This window comes from Mustela putorius, unplaced genomic scaffold, assembly GCF_011764305.1.
Source record: "Mustela putorius furo isolate JIRA1106 unplaced genomic scaffold, ASM1176430v1.1 tig00004030_pilon_pilon_pilon, whole genome shotgun sequence".
NCBI classification, from domain to species: domain Eukaryota; kingdom Metazoa; phylum Chordata; class Mammalia; order Carnivora; family Mustelidae; genus Mustela; species Mustela putorius.
Window position 1 is genome coordinate 31,683 of NW_025422166.1, and position 17,009 is coordinate 48,691.

Consider the following 17,009-nt stretch of genomic DNA (forward strand, 5'->3'; position numbering starts at 1 on the left):
CAATCTTTTGATACCGGTTGAGTCCTGATTTAGGACCGAGGATGTGATCTATTCTGGAGAATGTTCCATGTGCACTAGAGAAGAATGTGTATTCTGTTGCTTTGGGATGAAATATTCTGAATATATCTGTGATGTCCATCTGGTCCAGTGTGTCATTTAAGGCCTTTATATCCTTGCTGATCTTTTGCTTGGATGACCTGTCCATTTCAGTGAGGGGAGTGTTAAAGTCCCCTACTATCATTGTATTATTGTTGATGTGTTTCTTTGATTTTGTTATTAATTGGTTTATATAGTTGGCTGCTCCCACATTGGGGGCATAGATATTTAAAATTGTTAAATCTTCTTGTTGGACAGACCCTTTGAGTATGATATAGTGTCCTTCCTCATCTCTTATTATAGTCTTTGGCTTAAAATCTAATTGATCTGATATAAGGATTGCCACTCCTGCTTTCTTCTGATGTCCATTAGCATGGTAAAATTCTTTTCCACCCCCCTCACTTTAAATCTGGAGGTGTCTTCGGGCTTAAAATGTGTTTCTTGGAGGCAACATATAGATGGGTTTTGTTTTTTTATCCATTCTGATACCCTGTGTCTTTTGACAGGGGCATTTAGCCCATTCACATTCAGGGTAACTATTGAGAGATATGAATTTAGTGCCATTGTATTACCTGTAAGGTGACTGTTACTGTATATGGTCTCTGTTCCTTTCTGATCTACCACTTGTAGGCTCTCTCTTTGCTTAGAGGACCCCTTTCAAGATTTCCTGTAGAGCTGGTTTGGTATTTGCAAATTCTTTCAGTTGTTGTTTGTCCTGGAAGCTTTTAATCTCTCCTTCTATTTTCAATGATAGCCTAGCTGGATATAGTATTCTTGGCTGCATGTTTTTCTCGTTTAGTGCTCTGAAAATATCATGCCAGCTCTTTCTGGCCTGCCAGGTCTCTGTGGATAAGTCAGCTGCCAATCTAATATTTTTACCATTGTATGTTACAGACTTCTTTTCCGGGCTGCTTTCAGGATTTTCTCTTTGTCATTGAGACTTGTAAATTTTACTATTAGGTGACGAGGTGTGGGCCTATTCTTATTGATTTTGAGGGGCATTCTCTGAACCTCCTGAATTTTGATGCTCGTTCCCTTTGTCATATTGGGGAAATTCTCCCCAATAATTCTCTCCAGTATACCTTCTGCTCCCCTCTCACTTTCTTCTTCTTCTGGAATCCCAATTATTCTAATGTTGTTTCGTCTTATGGTGTCACTTATCTCTCGAATTCTCCCCTCGTGGTCCAGTAGCTGTTTGTCCCTCTTTTGATCAGCTTCTTTATTCTCTGTCATTTGGTCTTCTATATCACTAATTCTGTCTTCTGCCTCATTTATCCTAGCAGTGAGAGCCTCCATTTTTGATTGCACCTCATTAATAGCTTTTTTGATTTCAACTTGGTTAGATTTTAGTTCTTTTATTTCTCCAGAAAGGGCTTTTATATCTCTCGAGAGGGTTTCTCTAATATCTTCCATGCCTTTTTCGAGCCCGGCTAGAACCTTGAGAATTGTCATTCTGAACTCTAGATCTGACATATTACCGATGTCTGTATTGATTAGGTCCCTAGCCTTCGGTACTGCCTCTTGTTCTTTTTTTTGTGTTGAATTTTTCCGTCTTGTCATTTTGTCCAGATAAGAGTAAATGAAGGGGCAAGTAAAATACTAAAAGGGTGGCAACAACCCCAGGAAAATATGCTTTAACCAAATTAGAAGAGATCCAAAATCGTGAGTGGGGAGAAAGGGGATAAAAAGAGGTTCAAAAAGGAAGAGAGAAAAAAGAAAAGAAAAAAAAAAAAAAAAGAAAAGAAAAGAATTTTAAAAAAAGAAAACACCTAAGAAAAATGTAAAAAAAAAAAAATATATATATATATATTAGATAAACTAGTAAAAAATCGTTAAAAAAGAAAAAGGTAACAGTTAAAAAAAAAAAAAATTTTACCCGAAGGCGAGAAAAAAAAAAATGAAAAAGAAAAAATTAAATTAACTGGAAGACTAAAAAAAGTCACAGGAAAAAATCATGAGTTCCGTGCTTGGCTTTCTCCTCCTCTGGAATTCTGCTGCTCTCCTTGGTATTGAAACCGCACTCCTTGGTAGGTGAACTTGTTCTCGGCTGGATTTCTTGTTGTTCTTCTGGGGGAGGGGCCTGTTGTAGTGATTCTCAAGTGTCTTTGCCCCAGGCGGAATTACACCGCCCTTACCCGGGGCCGGGGTGAGTAATCCGCTCGGGTTTGCTTTCAGGAGCTTTTGTTCCCTGAGCGCTTTCCGTAGAGTTCCAGAGGACGGGAATACAAATGGCGGCCTCCTGGTCTCCGGCCCGGAGGAGCCGAGAGCCCAGGGCCCCACTCCTCAGTGCGCCCTCAGAGAACAGCGCCCAGTTACTCCCGTCTGCCTGACCTCCGGCCGCGCTCCGAGCTCACCGAGCCTGCGACCGGTTCAAGGTAACACGGAGCTGCGAGCTTACTGTCGGCTCTGTCTCTGTAGCCAGCTTTCCCGTTCCAATACCCGCAAGCTCTGCGACACTCAGACACCCCCGATCCTTCTGTGACCCTGCGGGACCTGAGGCCACGCTGACCCCGCGTGGGCTTCGCCCCGGTTTAGCCTCTGGAGCGATGTCCCTCAGCGGAACAGACTTTTAAAAGTCCTGATTTTGTGCGCGGTTGCTCCGCCGCTTGCCGGGAGCCGGCCCCTCCCCCCGGGGTCTATCTTCCCGTCGCTTTGGATTCACTTCTCCGCCGGTCCTACCTTTCAGAAAGTGGCTGATTTTCTGTTTCCAGAATTGCTGTTCTTCTTCTCTTCGATCTGCCGATGGATTTTCAGGTGTTTGCAATCTTTAGATAAGCTATCTAGCTGATCTCCGGCTAGCTGAAGCAGTCTCAGCTTGCTACTTCTCCGCCATCTTGACTCCTCCAGCCACATTTAGTAATTTAACAAAATTTTGTTTCATGAGTAGTTTCACTGAATTTATTCACTAGTTGTCTAGTGAATAGAACAAAATGCCAGCATTTCAGGTACAAATGTATCAAATCCTTTTAGAGATGTATTTTATTTTATGAATTTTAACATTTCAAAGGCTTTTTGCTAATTTCTCTAAAAGATCAGTTCATAAAATTTACTGAATTCAAAGTGTATTTTTTAATAACTTAAAGTATTTATTCCAATTTATATTAAAAGATTTAAAAAGATTTTATTTATATATTTATAGAACATGCAAGCTGTCTTGGATGGCCCTTCTGGTCTCAAGGTGATTGCTAATATTATATTCACAGTTAACTCCACTGCTCAAGCACAGATTCCAAGGAATGCTGACTTTCCACAAAGAAAGAGACCAAAACTTATCTTTCAGTCTGGGGGAACAAAGGGTGTCCCCTGTGGAGAGGCTCCTTACTGTAAGCCTGACCCATTTTATGACTCTTTGTTGATGGAATCATCTACTCACATGGGTACGCACTGCCTTCTTCCTAAGTGCTCTGCCTCCACAGAGACCCAGCAGGGAGACTGAGATAAGCACCTGGAATCAGGTGTCTGCGTTGTCTTCCTCTCAGACCAGGCCAGCAGTGGATTCCCTGAGTAATGCAGCAGAGTATGAGGTGCACAGAGAGCTCTAGGAAATATGGAGAAAGCTGCCTGGCTCAGGGGGAGACAGCTGGCGGAAGCTTGAGCCACAGCCTTGCAGATGAGGTTTTAGTCAATCAGAAAAAGTGTTTTAAGCTGATACTTTTATTGCTTATTGCAAAGTCTATGTGAAGAGGCCTGTGAGACTGGGCAATGTCCAGGTGTGACAGCCTCTACCACACAGCCCCACAATAGAGTGGAGAGAATTTCCCCTTAGGATAAGAGGTAAGGGATGGGCCAGACTTCTCCATTTATTCTGAGAGACACGGAGGTGGGCATTGTGGGGACTAATGTACCTTCCAGGTCCCCTTTTGACCATTCCTCCTAGCCCCCCAATCCTATTCCAGCTCTCAGATTGATGTCCCTCCTTTCTCCTTCCACCCAACCATGGAAACTCTCGTTACTCTAGAGTTACCCTGATCCTAAGTACACTACTGCTTGTGGAAGCCTGGGGACTAAGTCTCAGGTGCTCTGGAACCATGCATCTAATACAGAATACTGAGCTGACTCACTGCTTTCATGGGCCGCCAATGGAAACCCCTTGTGTCTCTGATCTATTTCTTTTTACCTGGTAAACCCCTTATACTCTGCTTTCCGATCCTGACCTCTGTTATAAAGGAACACAAAATATAGGGAAGAGATAGAAGGAGGGAGAGAAGGGTAGGACATACTTAATGTTGTGTTTATTTATGTTTGCCACACACTATTCTAATTTCTCTATAACCATTTAAAACTGACCCTAATCACGCATGCACAAGAGGACCCTGATAAAGAATAGAATTGTTAAAAAAAACACCACATTGATACTGCTCCTATTCACAGTTTGATAACTTAGGACTTGTACAGTAAGTGCCACATCTGTACACAATGTGTAACTCTGACATCTGCTCCCTCATCAACACTATTCAGGCCCCAGAAATGCTTCTCCACATCTTTTACTCTCTACCCTTATAACTAAAGGTGATTGTGTCTGAATGCTGTGAACGTTTGAAGATTGCACCTTTTCTGATATCAATGAACTTGTTTCATATTTCAGGGAAGATTTAAGCAGCTGAAGAACTTATAAGAGAAAAGTGAGCTTAACTTTTCAAATATTTTTATTCAAGTGCACAAATGTAATAGATTCTTGCATAATGAAGAATCACATCCCCACAGGTCTGGTTGTCACTATTTTTTTTTTCCTGCTTGTTTTTTTGCTCCACATAATAACCTGGTATTCCCAGCACTTGTATATGGCAGCTGAAGAATATATATATATATATTTTTTTTCTTTAAAATTTTTTAAAATTTAAAGAAAATTAAAAAAATTTTCTCTCTTTTTCTTTAACTTAAATTCAGCTAATTAACATATAATGTAATGTTAGCTTCAGAGGGAGAGGTCAGTGATTCATCAGTCTTGTAAAATACCCAGTGCTGCTTATATCACAAGCTCTCCTTAATGTCCATTACCCACTCACCCCATCACTCTTCAGCCCTCACCTTCAGCAACCCTCAGTTTTTTTCTTATGATTAAGAGTCTCTTATGGTTTGTCTCCCTCACTGATTTAATCTTATTTTATTTTTCCCTCTCTTCCCCTATAATCCTGTTTTACTTCTTAAATTCCACATATGAGTGCAATCATATGATAATTGTCTTTCTCTGTTTGACTTATTTTGCTTAGCACAATACTCTCTAGTTCTACCCATGTAATCACAAATGGCAATATTTCATTTTTGATGGCTGAGTAGTATTCCATTGTATATGTATACTATATCTTCTCTATTTATTCATCTGTCAATGAACATCTGGGCTCTTTCCATAGTTTGGTTCTTGTAGATATTGCTGCTATAAACATTGGGGTGCAGGTGCCCCTTTGGATCACTACATTTTTGTCTTTGGGGTAAATGTCTAGTAGTGTAATTGCTGGGTCATAGGGATAGCTCTGTTTTTAACTTTCTGAGGAACCTCTATACTGCTTTCCAGAGTGCCTGCACCAGCTTGCATTCCCAACGACAGTGTGGAAGGGTTTCCCTTTCTCCATATCCTCACAAACATCTATCATTTCCTGACTTGGTGATTTTAACTATTCTGACTGGTATGAGGTGGTATGTATCTCATTGTGGTTTTGCTTTGTATTTCCCTTATTCTGACTGATGTTGAGCAGTTTTTCATGTGTCTTTGGGCCATTTGTAGGTCTTCTTTGGAGAAATGTCTGTTCGTGTCTTCTGCCCACTTTTTGATTGGATTATTTGTTCTTTGGGAGTTAAGTTTGATAAGTGTAAATCTTTTCCCATTCTCTAGGTTGTCTTTGGTTTTGTCGACTATTTCCTTTGCTGTGCAAAAGCTTTTTCTCTTGAAGTCCCAACTTTTCATTTTTTGCCTTTGTTTCCCTTGCCTCTGGGTACGTGTCTGGCAAGAAGTTGCTGCAGCCAAGGTTGAAGCAGTTGCTACCTTTGTACTTCTCTAAGATTTTGATGGATTCCAGTCTCACATCGAGGTCTTTCATCCATTTAAAGTCTATTTTTGTGTATAGTGTAAAGAAATGGTCCAGTTTCATTCTTCTACATGCGGCTGTCCATCTTTCCCCACACCATTTGTTAAAGAGACTGTCATTTTTCTGGTTATTCCTTCCTACTTTGTTGAAGATTAGTTGACCATAGGGTTGAGGGTTCATTTCTGGGTTCTCTATTCTGTTCCATTGATCTATCTGTCTGTTTCTGTGCCAATACCATACTGTCTTGATGATTACAGCTTTGTAATAGAGCTTGAGGCCTGAAATTTTGATACCACCAGCTTTGCTTTTCTTTTTCAACATTCCTCTGGTTATTCTAAGCCTTTTCTGGTTCCATACAAACTTTAGGATTATTTGTCCCAGGTCTTTGAAAAAAGTTGATGTGATTTTGATAGGGAATGCATTGAATGTATAGATTGTTCTAGGTAGCATAGACATTTTAACAATATTTGTTTTTCCAATCCATGAACATAGAATGTTTTTCCATCTCTTTTTGTCTTCCTCAATTTCTTTCATGAGTGTTCTACAGTTTTCTGTGTACAGATCCTCTGCATTTTTGGTTAGGTTTATTCCTAGTCTTAGAGTGTTAGGTTCAGTTGTAAATAGGAACAACTCCTTAATTTCTCTTTCCTCTGTCTCATTGTTAGTGTATAGAAATGCGACTGATTTCTGTGCATTGAATTTATATCCTGCCGCTGTACTGAATTTGTGTATGAGTTAAAGCAGTTTTGGAGTGGAGTCTTTTGGGTTTTCCACATAAAGTATCAAAATATCTGTGAAGAGTGAGAGTTTGACTTCTTTCTGATTTGAATGGCTTTATTTCACTTTGTTGTCTGATTGCTGAGGCTAAGACAGCTAGTACTATTTTGAACAACAGTGGTTAGAGTGGACATTCCTGTAGTGTTCCTGACCTTAGAGGAAAAGCTCTCATTTTTTTCCCATTGAGAATGATATTCACTGTGGGCTTTTCATAGATGACTTTTATGATATTGAAGTATGTTCCCTCTATTTATACATTGTGAAGAACTTTAATTAAGAAAATATGGATTTTTTCTTAATTAAGAAAAGAAAAGGATCATGAGGCTCTTGTCCTTTCTTTCATTAATGTAGTGTATAACGTTGGTTGATTTATGGAGATTGAACAAACTTTGTAGCCCAGGAATAAATCCCACTTGGTTGTGGTGAATAATACTTGTAATGTACTGTTAGATCTTATTGGCCAGTATCTTGGTAAGAATTTTTGCATCCATGTTCATCAGGGATATTGCTCTGTGATTCTCCTTTCAGGTGGGGTCTCTGTGCTAGTTTAGGGATCAAGGTGATGCTGGCCTCATGGAATGAATTTGGAAGTTTTCCTTCCATTTTTATTTTTTGAAACAGCTTCAGAAAAATAGGTATTAATTATTCTTTAAATGTTTGTTAGAATTTCACTGGGAAGACATCCAGCCCTTGAGTCTTGTTGGCAGATTTTTGATTACTGCTTCAATTTCCTTGCTGGTTATTGGTCTGGTCAGGTTTTCTATTTCTTCCTGTTTTAGTTTTGGTAGTTTATACCTCTATAGGAATGCAACCATTTCTTCCAGATTGCCTAATTTGTTGACATATAGATGCTTATAATATGCTAAAATTGTTTATATTCTTTGGTGTTGGTTGTGATCTCTCCTTTTTCATTCATGATTTTATGTGGGTCCTTTCTCTTTTCTTTTTGATAAGTCTGGCTGGGGGTTTATCAATCTTATTAATTCTTTCAGAGAACCAGCTCCTACTTTCCTTGATATGCTCTACTGCTTTTTTTTGGTTTCCGTTTCATTGATTTCTGCTCTAATCTTTAACATTTTTCTTCTCCTGCTGGGTTTAGGCTTTATTTGCTGTCTGAGTCTTCTCTTGTTTCTTGAGAAAGTCTTGTATTGCTATATACTTCCCTCTTAGGACCACCTTGGATGCATCCCAAAGGTTTTGAACAGTTGTGGTTTCATTTTAATTTGTTTCCATGAATTTTTAAAAATTTTTCTTTAATTTTCTGGTCCACCCATTCATTCTTTAATAGGATCCTCTTTAGCCTCCGTGTACTTGCATTCTTTCTAAAATTACTCTTGTGATTAAGTTTAAGTTTCAAAGATTTTGGTCTGAAATTATGCAAGGAATAATCTCAATCTTTGGTACCAATTAAGAACTGATTTGTGACCCAGTATGTGATCTATTCTGGAGAATGTTCAATGTGCATTTGAGAAGAATGTGTATTCTGTTGCTTTCAGGTGTAATGTTCTGAATATAGCCGTGAAGTCCAAGTGTGTCTTTCAATATTCTTATTTCCTTGTTGATCTTCAGCTTTGATGATCTGTCCATTGCAGCGAGTTAGGTGTTAAAGTCCCGTACTATTACTGGATTATTATCAATGTGTTTCTTTAATTTTGTTATTAATTGGCTGCTCCTATGTGGGGTATAAATATAATTCTTAGATAGTCTGGTTGGATAGAACCTTTAGTTCTTATACAGTGTCCTTCCTCATCTCTTATTACAGTCTTTGGTAAAATCTAATTTGTCTGATATAAAGATTGCTACCCAAGCTTTCTTTTGATATCCATTAGCATGACAAATAGTTTTCCACCCCCTTACTTTAAATATGAAGGTGTCTTTGGGTCTAAAATGAGTCTCTTATTAACAGCATATAAATGGGTCTTGCATTTTTATCCAATCTGATTCACCATGTCTTTTTTTTTGAAAGTACCAGCTGTCAGGCAGAAGGAGGGATTTCCTTTTTTTTTTTTTTTAAGATTTTATTTATTATTTATTTGACAGAGATATCACCAGCAGGCAGAGAGGCAGGCAGAGAGAGAGAGGGGGAAGCAGATGCCCTGATGAGCAGAGAGCCCGATGTGGGGCTTGATCCCAGAACCCTGAGATCATAACCTGAGCCAAAGGCAGAAGCTTAATGCACAGAGCCACCCAGGTGCCCCACCATGTCTTTTGATTTGGGCATTTAGCCCATTTACACTTAGAGTAACTATTGAAACATATGAATTTAATGCCATTGTATTAACTATAAGGTCACTGTTTCTGTAGATTGTGTCAGTTCCTTTTGGGTCTATGTTACTTCTGGTCTCTCTCTTTGCTTAAAAGATCCTTTTTAACTTTTCTTGCAGGGCTGGTTTAGTGTTCATGAATTTTTTTAGCTCCTGTTTGTCCTGGAAGCTCTTTATCTCTCCTTCCATTCTGAATGACAGCCTTGCTGGATAAAATATTTTTGGCTAAATATTTTTCTCATTTGGCGCCCTGAATATATCCTGCCAGTCCTTTCTGGACTGCCAGATCTCTGTGGTTAAGTCTGGTGCCAGTCTATTATTTCCACCCTTGTAGGTTGCAAAGCTCTTGCCCCAGCCTGCTTTTAGGATTTTTCTCTTTATCTCCTGGATTTGCAAGTTTCACTATTATATGTGGAGGTGTTGACCAATTTTTATTGATTTTGAGGGGCATTCTCTGTGCCTCTTGGATGTGAATGTCTGTTTCCTCCCCCCAGTTAAGGAAGTTTTCCACTATAATTTGCTCCAATATACTTTCTGCACTCCCCTTCCTGCTTCCTCTTCCTCTGGAATCCCAATTATTCTAGTAATGATTCACTTCATAGTATCACTTATCTCTCAGATTCTACCCTGGTGATCCAATAGTTGTTTATCTTTTTCTCAGCTCCTTTATTCTCCATTATTTTGTCTTCTGTAACACTAATTCTCTTTTCTGCCTCATTTATACTCATAGTTAGAGTCTCCATTTTATTTATTCAATAATACACTTTTTGATTTTGACTTGATTGATTTTAGTTCTTTTATTTACCTTTCTTAGAAAGGGGTTCTATACTGTCTTCTATGCATTTTTCAAAGCCAGCTAATATCTTTATAATCATTAATCTGAACTCTAGTTCTTACTTATCCATACTGATTAGGTCCCTGACAGTCAATACTGTCTCTTGTTCTTTTTTTTTGTAGATAGTTTTTCTCTCTTGCCATTCTTTCAGAAAGTGCTTACTTTTCTATTTGTAGAGTTGCAGCTATTCTTTTCTTAGATCTCAGGGTGAGTTCATAGGGTAGAGAATGATTTGATAGCTATCTAGCTGAATTCCTGGGACCAGACAAAACTAAAGTTTCCTACTCCTCCACCATTTTGGACTAATTCTCCAACATTTTGCAATATTAAACAAGTCATATTACACTTAAGTTTGTATATATTATGATCTGGATATAAAATATGTGAAACATGATCCACATTTTACCAAGAGAAGCCTGGGGCAAAGTGAGGGTCAGTAATTTGCTGACTCTCATAAAACCTATTAGTGGTAGAACTGCAGCTAAAAACCATTTTCTCATAAGAACAATGCTCTTCCCACCACAACTTAGGGCTCTTCAGAGTTTCTAGGATAATAGAAGTGGCCATCTCTGTGACAGTTATTTTTCTTTCCTGAAATATGATCCCACTTATTTATTACTAAAAATCCCAAATGTCACAAAAATGTCTACTCTTGAGTTATTTTTTTGTTTGTTTCTTTAAACCCTTAAGGCATTCTGTCTTTAGAATTTCTATAATTAGGAGAAAATCTTCACCTCAAGTATTTATCCAGTATAATTTGATGAAGACACAGTTCTAGGTATTGGACTGAGAACCTTTATAAAAAATATCTGCCCAGAGACAGGTGAAGTACTTCGGCAATAGTTCAGATTGGTTCCCTTCCTAGGGACTCTCCAATCCGACTGTGCATGGAAGCTTTCATAGGCTTTTATTCTCTGAAATGAGTACTCAGAGCTCCTAGGTAGGAACTGTGTTGACTACCATTTCTTTTGTCTTTGTTCCCAATGATGCCTGGGAAGATGGCTTTGTGGATCTCCAAAGGCCTCTGGACAGCAGCTGAAATGATGATCCTGGTGGTCCTAAATATCCCAGTGGCTGAGGGCAGAGATTCTCCACGTAAGTGAAGGGCACCTGCTCCACAGAGCCACCACCTTAGGCACCAGGTTCTGAAGGAGCTTTGGGCTGGAATGTGGAAGGTTCTGTGATCTTAGAATATATAATCTTTCATCACAGGTTTCCAAATATATAGTCTTTCATCACAGGTTTCCTCTCTTTGGGGTAGACAACTCTGTTACATTCTTATTTCTACTCTAATGATGAGATAAGGACATCCACATCTATGGACTCAATCCATCCTGGGGATTTTATAATGGGTAGGAGGAAACAAAACATGCATCTGCTACCACTGATGGGACAAAGTGACATTGGAGTTATTTTTGAAAATAAGAATTTGTCCAAAGAAGACACAGCAGGATCTTTTATTTCAGGTCCCTGCAAGACCTTATCTAGGCTACACACTATGGGATTCTCTGTTGGAGAAATACAGGGCAGTGATAGTCTCTCCAGTCTTAGTATTTGACAAAAAGGACTTTATATTCCTGATTCTGAGTGGAGTCCAAATGGATACAAACTCTTGGTTTTTGAGTGAAACTGACTGGGTGACCACAGACAGGAAGTCTTTACTTCAAGTTTCACTGGTTTATGGTCAAATAGTAACGTGTGTGGGATTCAGAGACTTGAATTGATGGTGGACTGAATTTAGGAGAAAGGAGACTGTAAAGAAGAGGAAATAGCACATACTGAGAAACCATGTCAGCCACAGGATTAGTATCTTCATATAAATTCTCTCTGGATTTTCCTAACACCCCTATGTGTAGGCATTATGACTTCCGTTTTACAAATTTTATATATGATACAAATATTCTGTTTAGTAACCTACTCAAGCTGGTAAATGGAAGGGTTTAATGGGATCTATTTTATCTTATTCAAAGACTATGTTCTTTCTATGAATGTCTCTCTCTAGGACTTGGAAGATGTGGTCCCTTCTAGCCCTGAAGGAGTGAGCAACCTTACAGTGCAGTTGGGTGGGTGGGACAGAAACTCAGGGTAACTCAGGCATTAGAAGGAAGGCCCTCTGCAGAGGACCAAGAGAATATGCTTTTCAGGAGGAGGTCAAGCTTCATTTTCGACTTTTCTCCTCATTTTCTTGAACTGTTGTGCTTAGGTGGACACTTGTTTGTCTCTGAGGTTCCCTGAAGTTGTATGGAAAATGGGATTTCATGTAAGAATGTCCTGATTTGAGCACAGGGATAGATGTAAAATCAGCCAGACTGCCCTGTCTTCCTCAGTTCTCAGGCCCCAGCAGAGCACAGAGGTCGCAGGGCTTGTCCCTAGAGAGGGGCTTTCTTTCCTCCCCTCCCTGTATGAAGGAGGTTCTGGAAGCCCTCAGAGGAGGGCAAGCAGGCCTGAGAAGGAGGATGCTCAGGGTGACAGGCATCCAAGGAGGGAGGCCTTCAGGTTTATCAGGCCACCTGCTAGTGCCCCACAAGACCCGCTGGGCGGTGGCTGTCAGTTGGGCTGAGCGGTGGAGAGCTGACTGACCCACGGTGACTCCCCGCAGAGGATTTTGTGTTCCAGTTTAAGGGCGAGTGCTACTTCACCAACGGGACGAAGCGGGTGCGGCTCCTGGATAGATTAATCTATAACAGGGAGGAAGTCCTGCGCTTTGACAGCAACGTGGGGGAGTACCAGGCAGTAACAGAGGTGGGGCGGTCTATCGCCCAGTCCTGGAACAGACAAAAAGATGTCGTGGAGCGGGCACGGGCGGAGGTGGACACAGTTTGCAGACACAACTACCAGATGGAGAAGAGTTCTACCTTGCAGAGGCTAGGTAAGCACTGTCTTTGGATCTTAGCTGGGCTTCCCTCTCCGTCTCTCTCGTGGGTACTGGCAAGACCCAGCACGGTGGGTGTGGCCTCTTCCATGGGACCCAGGCCCACAAGGTGGATGGGGAGGCGGGGACAGGGAGTGGGGTGGGGACAGACCCCCGCCCCCGCCCTTCCTCGCAGCCCTCGTGGGTGGGTCCTCCAGTAGGGCTGTGTTTCCTATGCGGTTTCCACCACTTCCGCGTCTCCCCGGCTCCTTACTTATTCACAGACCTGTACCCCTGGGGATAAAAATATATGTTTATAAAAAAAAAAAAAAAAAGAGTGTTTGCTTTCTCCCTCCCCACCTTTCCCTAAGCAGAGCCCAGTGAGCACCTGTCTTTGCCCTGGTCCTGCAGTGAGCTGTGCCAGCCCCTGCCAAGCTTAGTGGGCTGGGCCTGGTCGGGGGAGGACACCTGGCACACGTGGTAAATATGTTAAGAGTTGTCACCAAGCCAAATTTTGACTTTTGGTTTCAAATTATGATTCATCTCAATGCTGTTTTCTTAAATGGTTGCCACTAGTCCTGGACTTCTCTGAGGGGAGGAACTCCTCATCCTTGTCTGCCTAGTATATGACACGATGACTGCCAGGTAGAGTGAGTGCAAACTTCTGTGGAATTCATGAATAAATACAGGTGGCCTCTCATCCACTAGGCTCAAGAGAAAACAGAAAGGTAAATAAGCCTTAAAGACTGACTGTATTAATTAGTCTTTATTATATTGCTTCATGTTTTAAAGTAAACCTTGTAACTTCAATCTTAACAATTTAGGGTTTGTGAATGCAAAGTCCAAGAAAGTGTTTACTAAAAATACAAACAATATTGGAAGGCAGAATTTTAATTTCTTAGAAAAGCTCAACAAATGTCAGAATAGGAAGAGCTGAACTTTTGGAGTCAATAAATTGATGCTAGTAAATTACTGAATAAAAAAATTGTTTCAGGTTTCCTTTTGCCTAATCCCTACCCATCCTCCTTCCCCCGAACTCCTTCTCAGGTCATCATCATCCACTTAAGGGGTAGACATTCTGCAAGTTAATTGTAGATATTTATTTAATAAGCACATATGTCTAGACAAATACCTTATCACACACCATCTATATAACACAATTTAATTTCACAGCTAACGACCTTGGGAGTTAGAGATTAGCAACCACTTTATATGTCAACAGGTGTGGAGGGAAAGAAGTCCTGCTTTACTATTTCTATTATTAAAAAAATTTTATGAATAGTGTTGTGTGTAATACAGCAATCTAATATTTAAAATTGCTTCATTTTATCAGTTAATACAAAGAATAACTTTCACAGGATGATTACTATTATTTCTTCAGACTTTGAAAAGTAAGCTGACCCGTGTTTATTGGAACTAATACAGTGGCCAAGCTCAGATCTTAATCCAAGACTCAGAATCCAGGGATCTTTCCACCCTGGTAACAAGACAGGACTCGTCTCCATGGGGAGACTTGCCGTGCAGTCTCACATCTCACTGTCTTTTCTTGTCTGTTACTCCCCTCAGTGGAACCTACAGTGACCATCTCCCCATCCAGGACGGAGGTTCTGAACCACCACAACATGCTGGTCTGCTCGGTGACAGATTTCTACCCAGGCCAGATCAAAGTTCGGTGGTTTCGGAATGACCAGGAGGAGAAAGCTGGTGTGGTGTCCACTCCACTTATTAGGAATGGGGACTGGACCTTCCAGATCCTTGTCATGCTGGAAGTGACTCCCCAGCGAGGAGATGTCTACACCTGCCATGTGGAGCACCCCAGCCTCCAGAGCCCCATCACAGTGGAGTGGTGTAAGGGACAATCCGTTTCCTTTCACCATGGGCCCCACAAGACAGAAAGAAGAGCTTCCTCCAGCCCGTCCCATTCCATTCCTCATCCTTGATGTCACTACTGATGCCCATGGCAGGAGCATCAGAACAATCTCGATCTCATTGTCTTTCTAGATATTAGAGAGATCATTCTCTACACCCTGACCCTACAGCCCAGCCCTGTAGCTCTGAAGGATTTATACTCTGGCTAGGGACTGGGGTCTTAGAGTCCGAGGTTAGGGCTGTGTCTGGAGGAGCAGTATCCAGCTTTCCCCTACTCTCACATACCCACTAGGTGTGAGGGTCTGTCAGTGGGTCCTTTCCTCCCCTTAAGGGTGGCCAGAAGGGAGCACTGGGCTTGCTGGCACCCCCAGGTCCTGTACTTCAGACTGGACTTCAGGCTTCCCAAAGGGACATTGTGGGGTATGGGGACACTCAGCCTGACACTCAGGCTCTGCTCCCAGGGGCACAGTCGGAATCTGCCCAGAGCAAGACGCTGAGTGGCATTGGAGGCTTTGTGCTGGGGCTGATCTTCCTCGGTTTGGGCCTTATCGTCCGTCACAGGAGCCAGAAAGGTAAGGCGCTCTGGGGAAATGGGGGAGAAGGGCTGTGCCTGAGGCCCTCTGCTCAGGGGGTCCTGCGCCTCTGGATGTAGCTCTTTCCTTCTGACCCTGAAAGGAAGGAGGCTGGGCTGGTGGTGGGAGGAGATGGAACAACCTAGGGGGAGGCTTTGGACTCTGACGTTACTGGTTGAAAGGAGCCCCATCATGGAGGTCTCAGGTGGAGTATATTCTAGGGCTTCCTGACAGCTCATCATTGTCTCTCTGGCTCCTTTCTGAAAGCTTTGTTCTTTATGAGGGTCAGAGCATCTGCTTCCCTTCCTACTGGGGACAATTTCATTCATTTTGGGGGATTTAACTTAGGGCAGTCAAGGTCCTGTGGTTGATGGGTAGGGACAAAGTAAAATTCCACTTAAGTTTCTTATCTTACCTCCCTTTGGGGTGAGTGAGAGACTGGCTGTTTGTGTAATGAGACCTTTGTCTGTATCGTTTCTTTTTGTAGGACCTCGTGAGTCTCCGCCAGCAGGTACAAGTTCTGCTCTGATTCGGTGGCGGTGTGGGCACCCGTGAAAGAGGGCAGAGCATGAGGTCAGGCGCTCAGTTCATGGCCTCGTCCCTGCGACAGAGATCAAGAGTTAGGGAGAAGTTTGCCCAGTTTCTGTAGGCAGACCCATTGTTCCAGATCGAGGCCACATCTTTCTGTGAAACGTGGAACCAGAGCCACGTCTTGGGTGTTAGATACCAGGATGATGCCCTTTTTGTTGTGTTTCATATTGGCAGCTACTGCCTGTGAGAGTTTATAAATGAAAGGTCACTAGTGGTGGAACGAAGGTGAGTTATCATTACATTTAGTAAAACTTAATATCCTCTGAAAGGCTAACAGCTGCTCCACTGCCTCCCACACATGTGTGCAGCTGGAGTGCCCTGTTCTGGGGAGTTAATAATACCTTTCCAGAGATATTAGGGGAGGTGATGACAGTATGCCATGGACCCCAACTCTCTCTGATGCTGCAGTGACCCTGAGAGGAGGGGAGAGGGCGCATTCCTCAGCGTCCCCTGTTTGATACCCTCTTTTCTACAGGGCTTCTGCACTGATGCCGGAGGATACTTGGGATTCTGCCTGTCCTTGCCCAGAATTCCCAGCTGCCTGAATCCTACAGTGCCTCTGACAGAGTCACCAGGTCACCTCCTATGACCCCTGCCCCGAGGATCTGACTGTGGTGCTGCTTCCTGCACTGGCCTCAGAGCCTCTGCCTGAGAGCTCCCTGCCAGCAGCATCTACTCCCACCCCAAGGGCTTTTCTGTTTCCATTCTTCCTTCTCAGATGGTGCAAGAAGAACACATTGAAGCGATTTACCTGAATGTAGAGATTTTACAGTGATTAAACATGATTATGAGTTCTCTGTACCCTGAGTCTTCTTAACTGGGTGGAGGCAGGAAATCAGTGCAGAAGGAAAGGATCATAACTGCTCCTTGAAGAAGACTAGGGACACCTGTGGGTGCCAAGTGAAGAGCAGGCAGAGGAGATAGAAGATCAGTTCGATAGTCACATCCTTCATGGGTATTTGATATTGTTCCGTGCAATGGCCTAAGGGTGTGCCGGCCTCTTTTTAGGTGCGGTGAGCGTCGTGTATGTAAGCTGACAGCGGGATTATGTGGGGAAGATATAGTGACCCCTGGTGTCTCAGAGAACCACAGGGGTGTTTCCAGTATATCTTGGCAAGTCACACTGATCAA

The 17,009-nt window shown here is 42.0% G+C and overlaps 1 protein-coding gene across 1 annotated transcript; it reads left to right on the forward strand.

The window, feature by feature from the left end:
* The first annotated feature begins 10,938 nt into the window (after nt 1–10,938).
* LOC101673877 (SLA class II histocompatibility antigen, DQ haplotype C beta chain-like) lies at nt 10,939–16,676 on the forward strand. The gene is made up of 5 exons (XM_045072314.1): nt 10,939–11,090; nt 12,595–12,864; nt 14,413–14,694; nt 15,177–15,287; nt 15,775–16,676. Exons 1-5 carry the CDS (start codon nt 10,979–10,981, stop codon nt 15,840–15,842), a joined length of 843 nt encoding a protein of 280 aa, XP_044928249.1. The 5' UTR covers nt 10,939–10,978; the 3' UTR covers nt 15,843–16,676.
* The last annotated feature ends 333 nt before the right edge of the window (nt 16,677–17,009 follow it).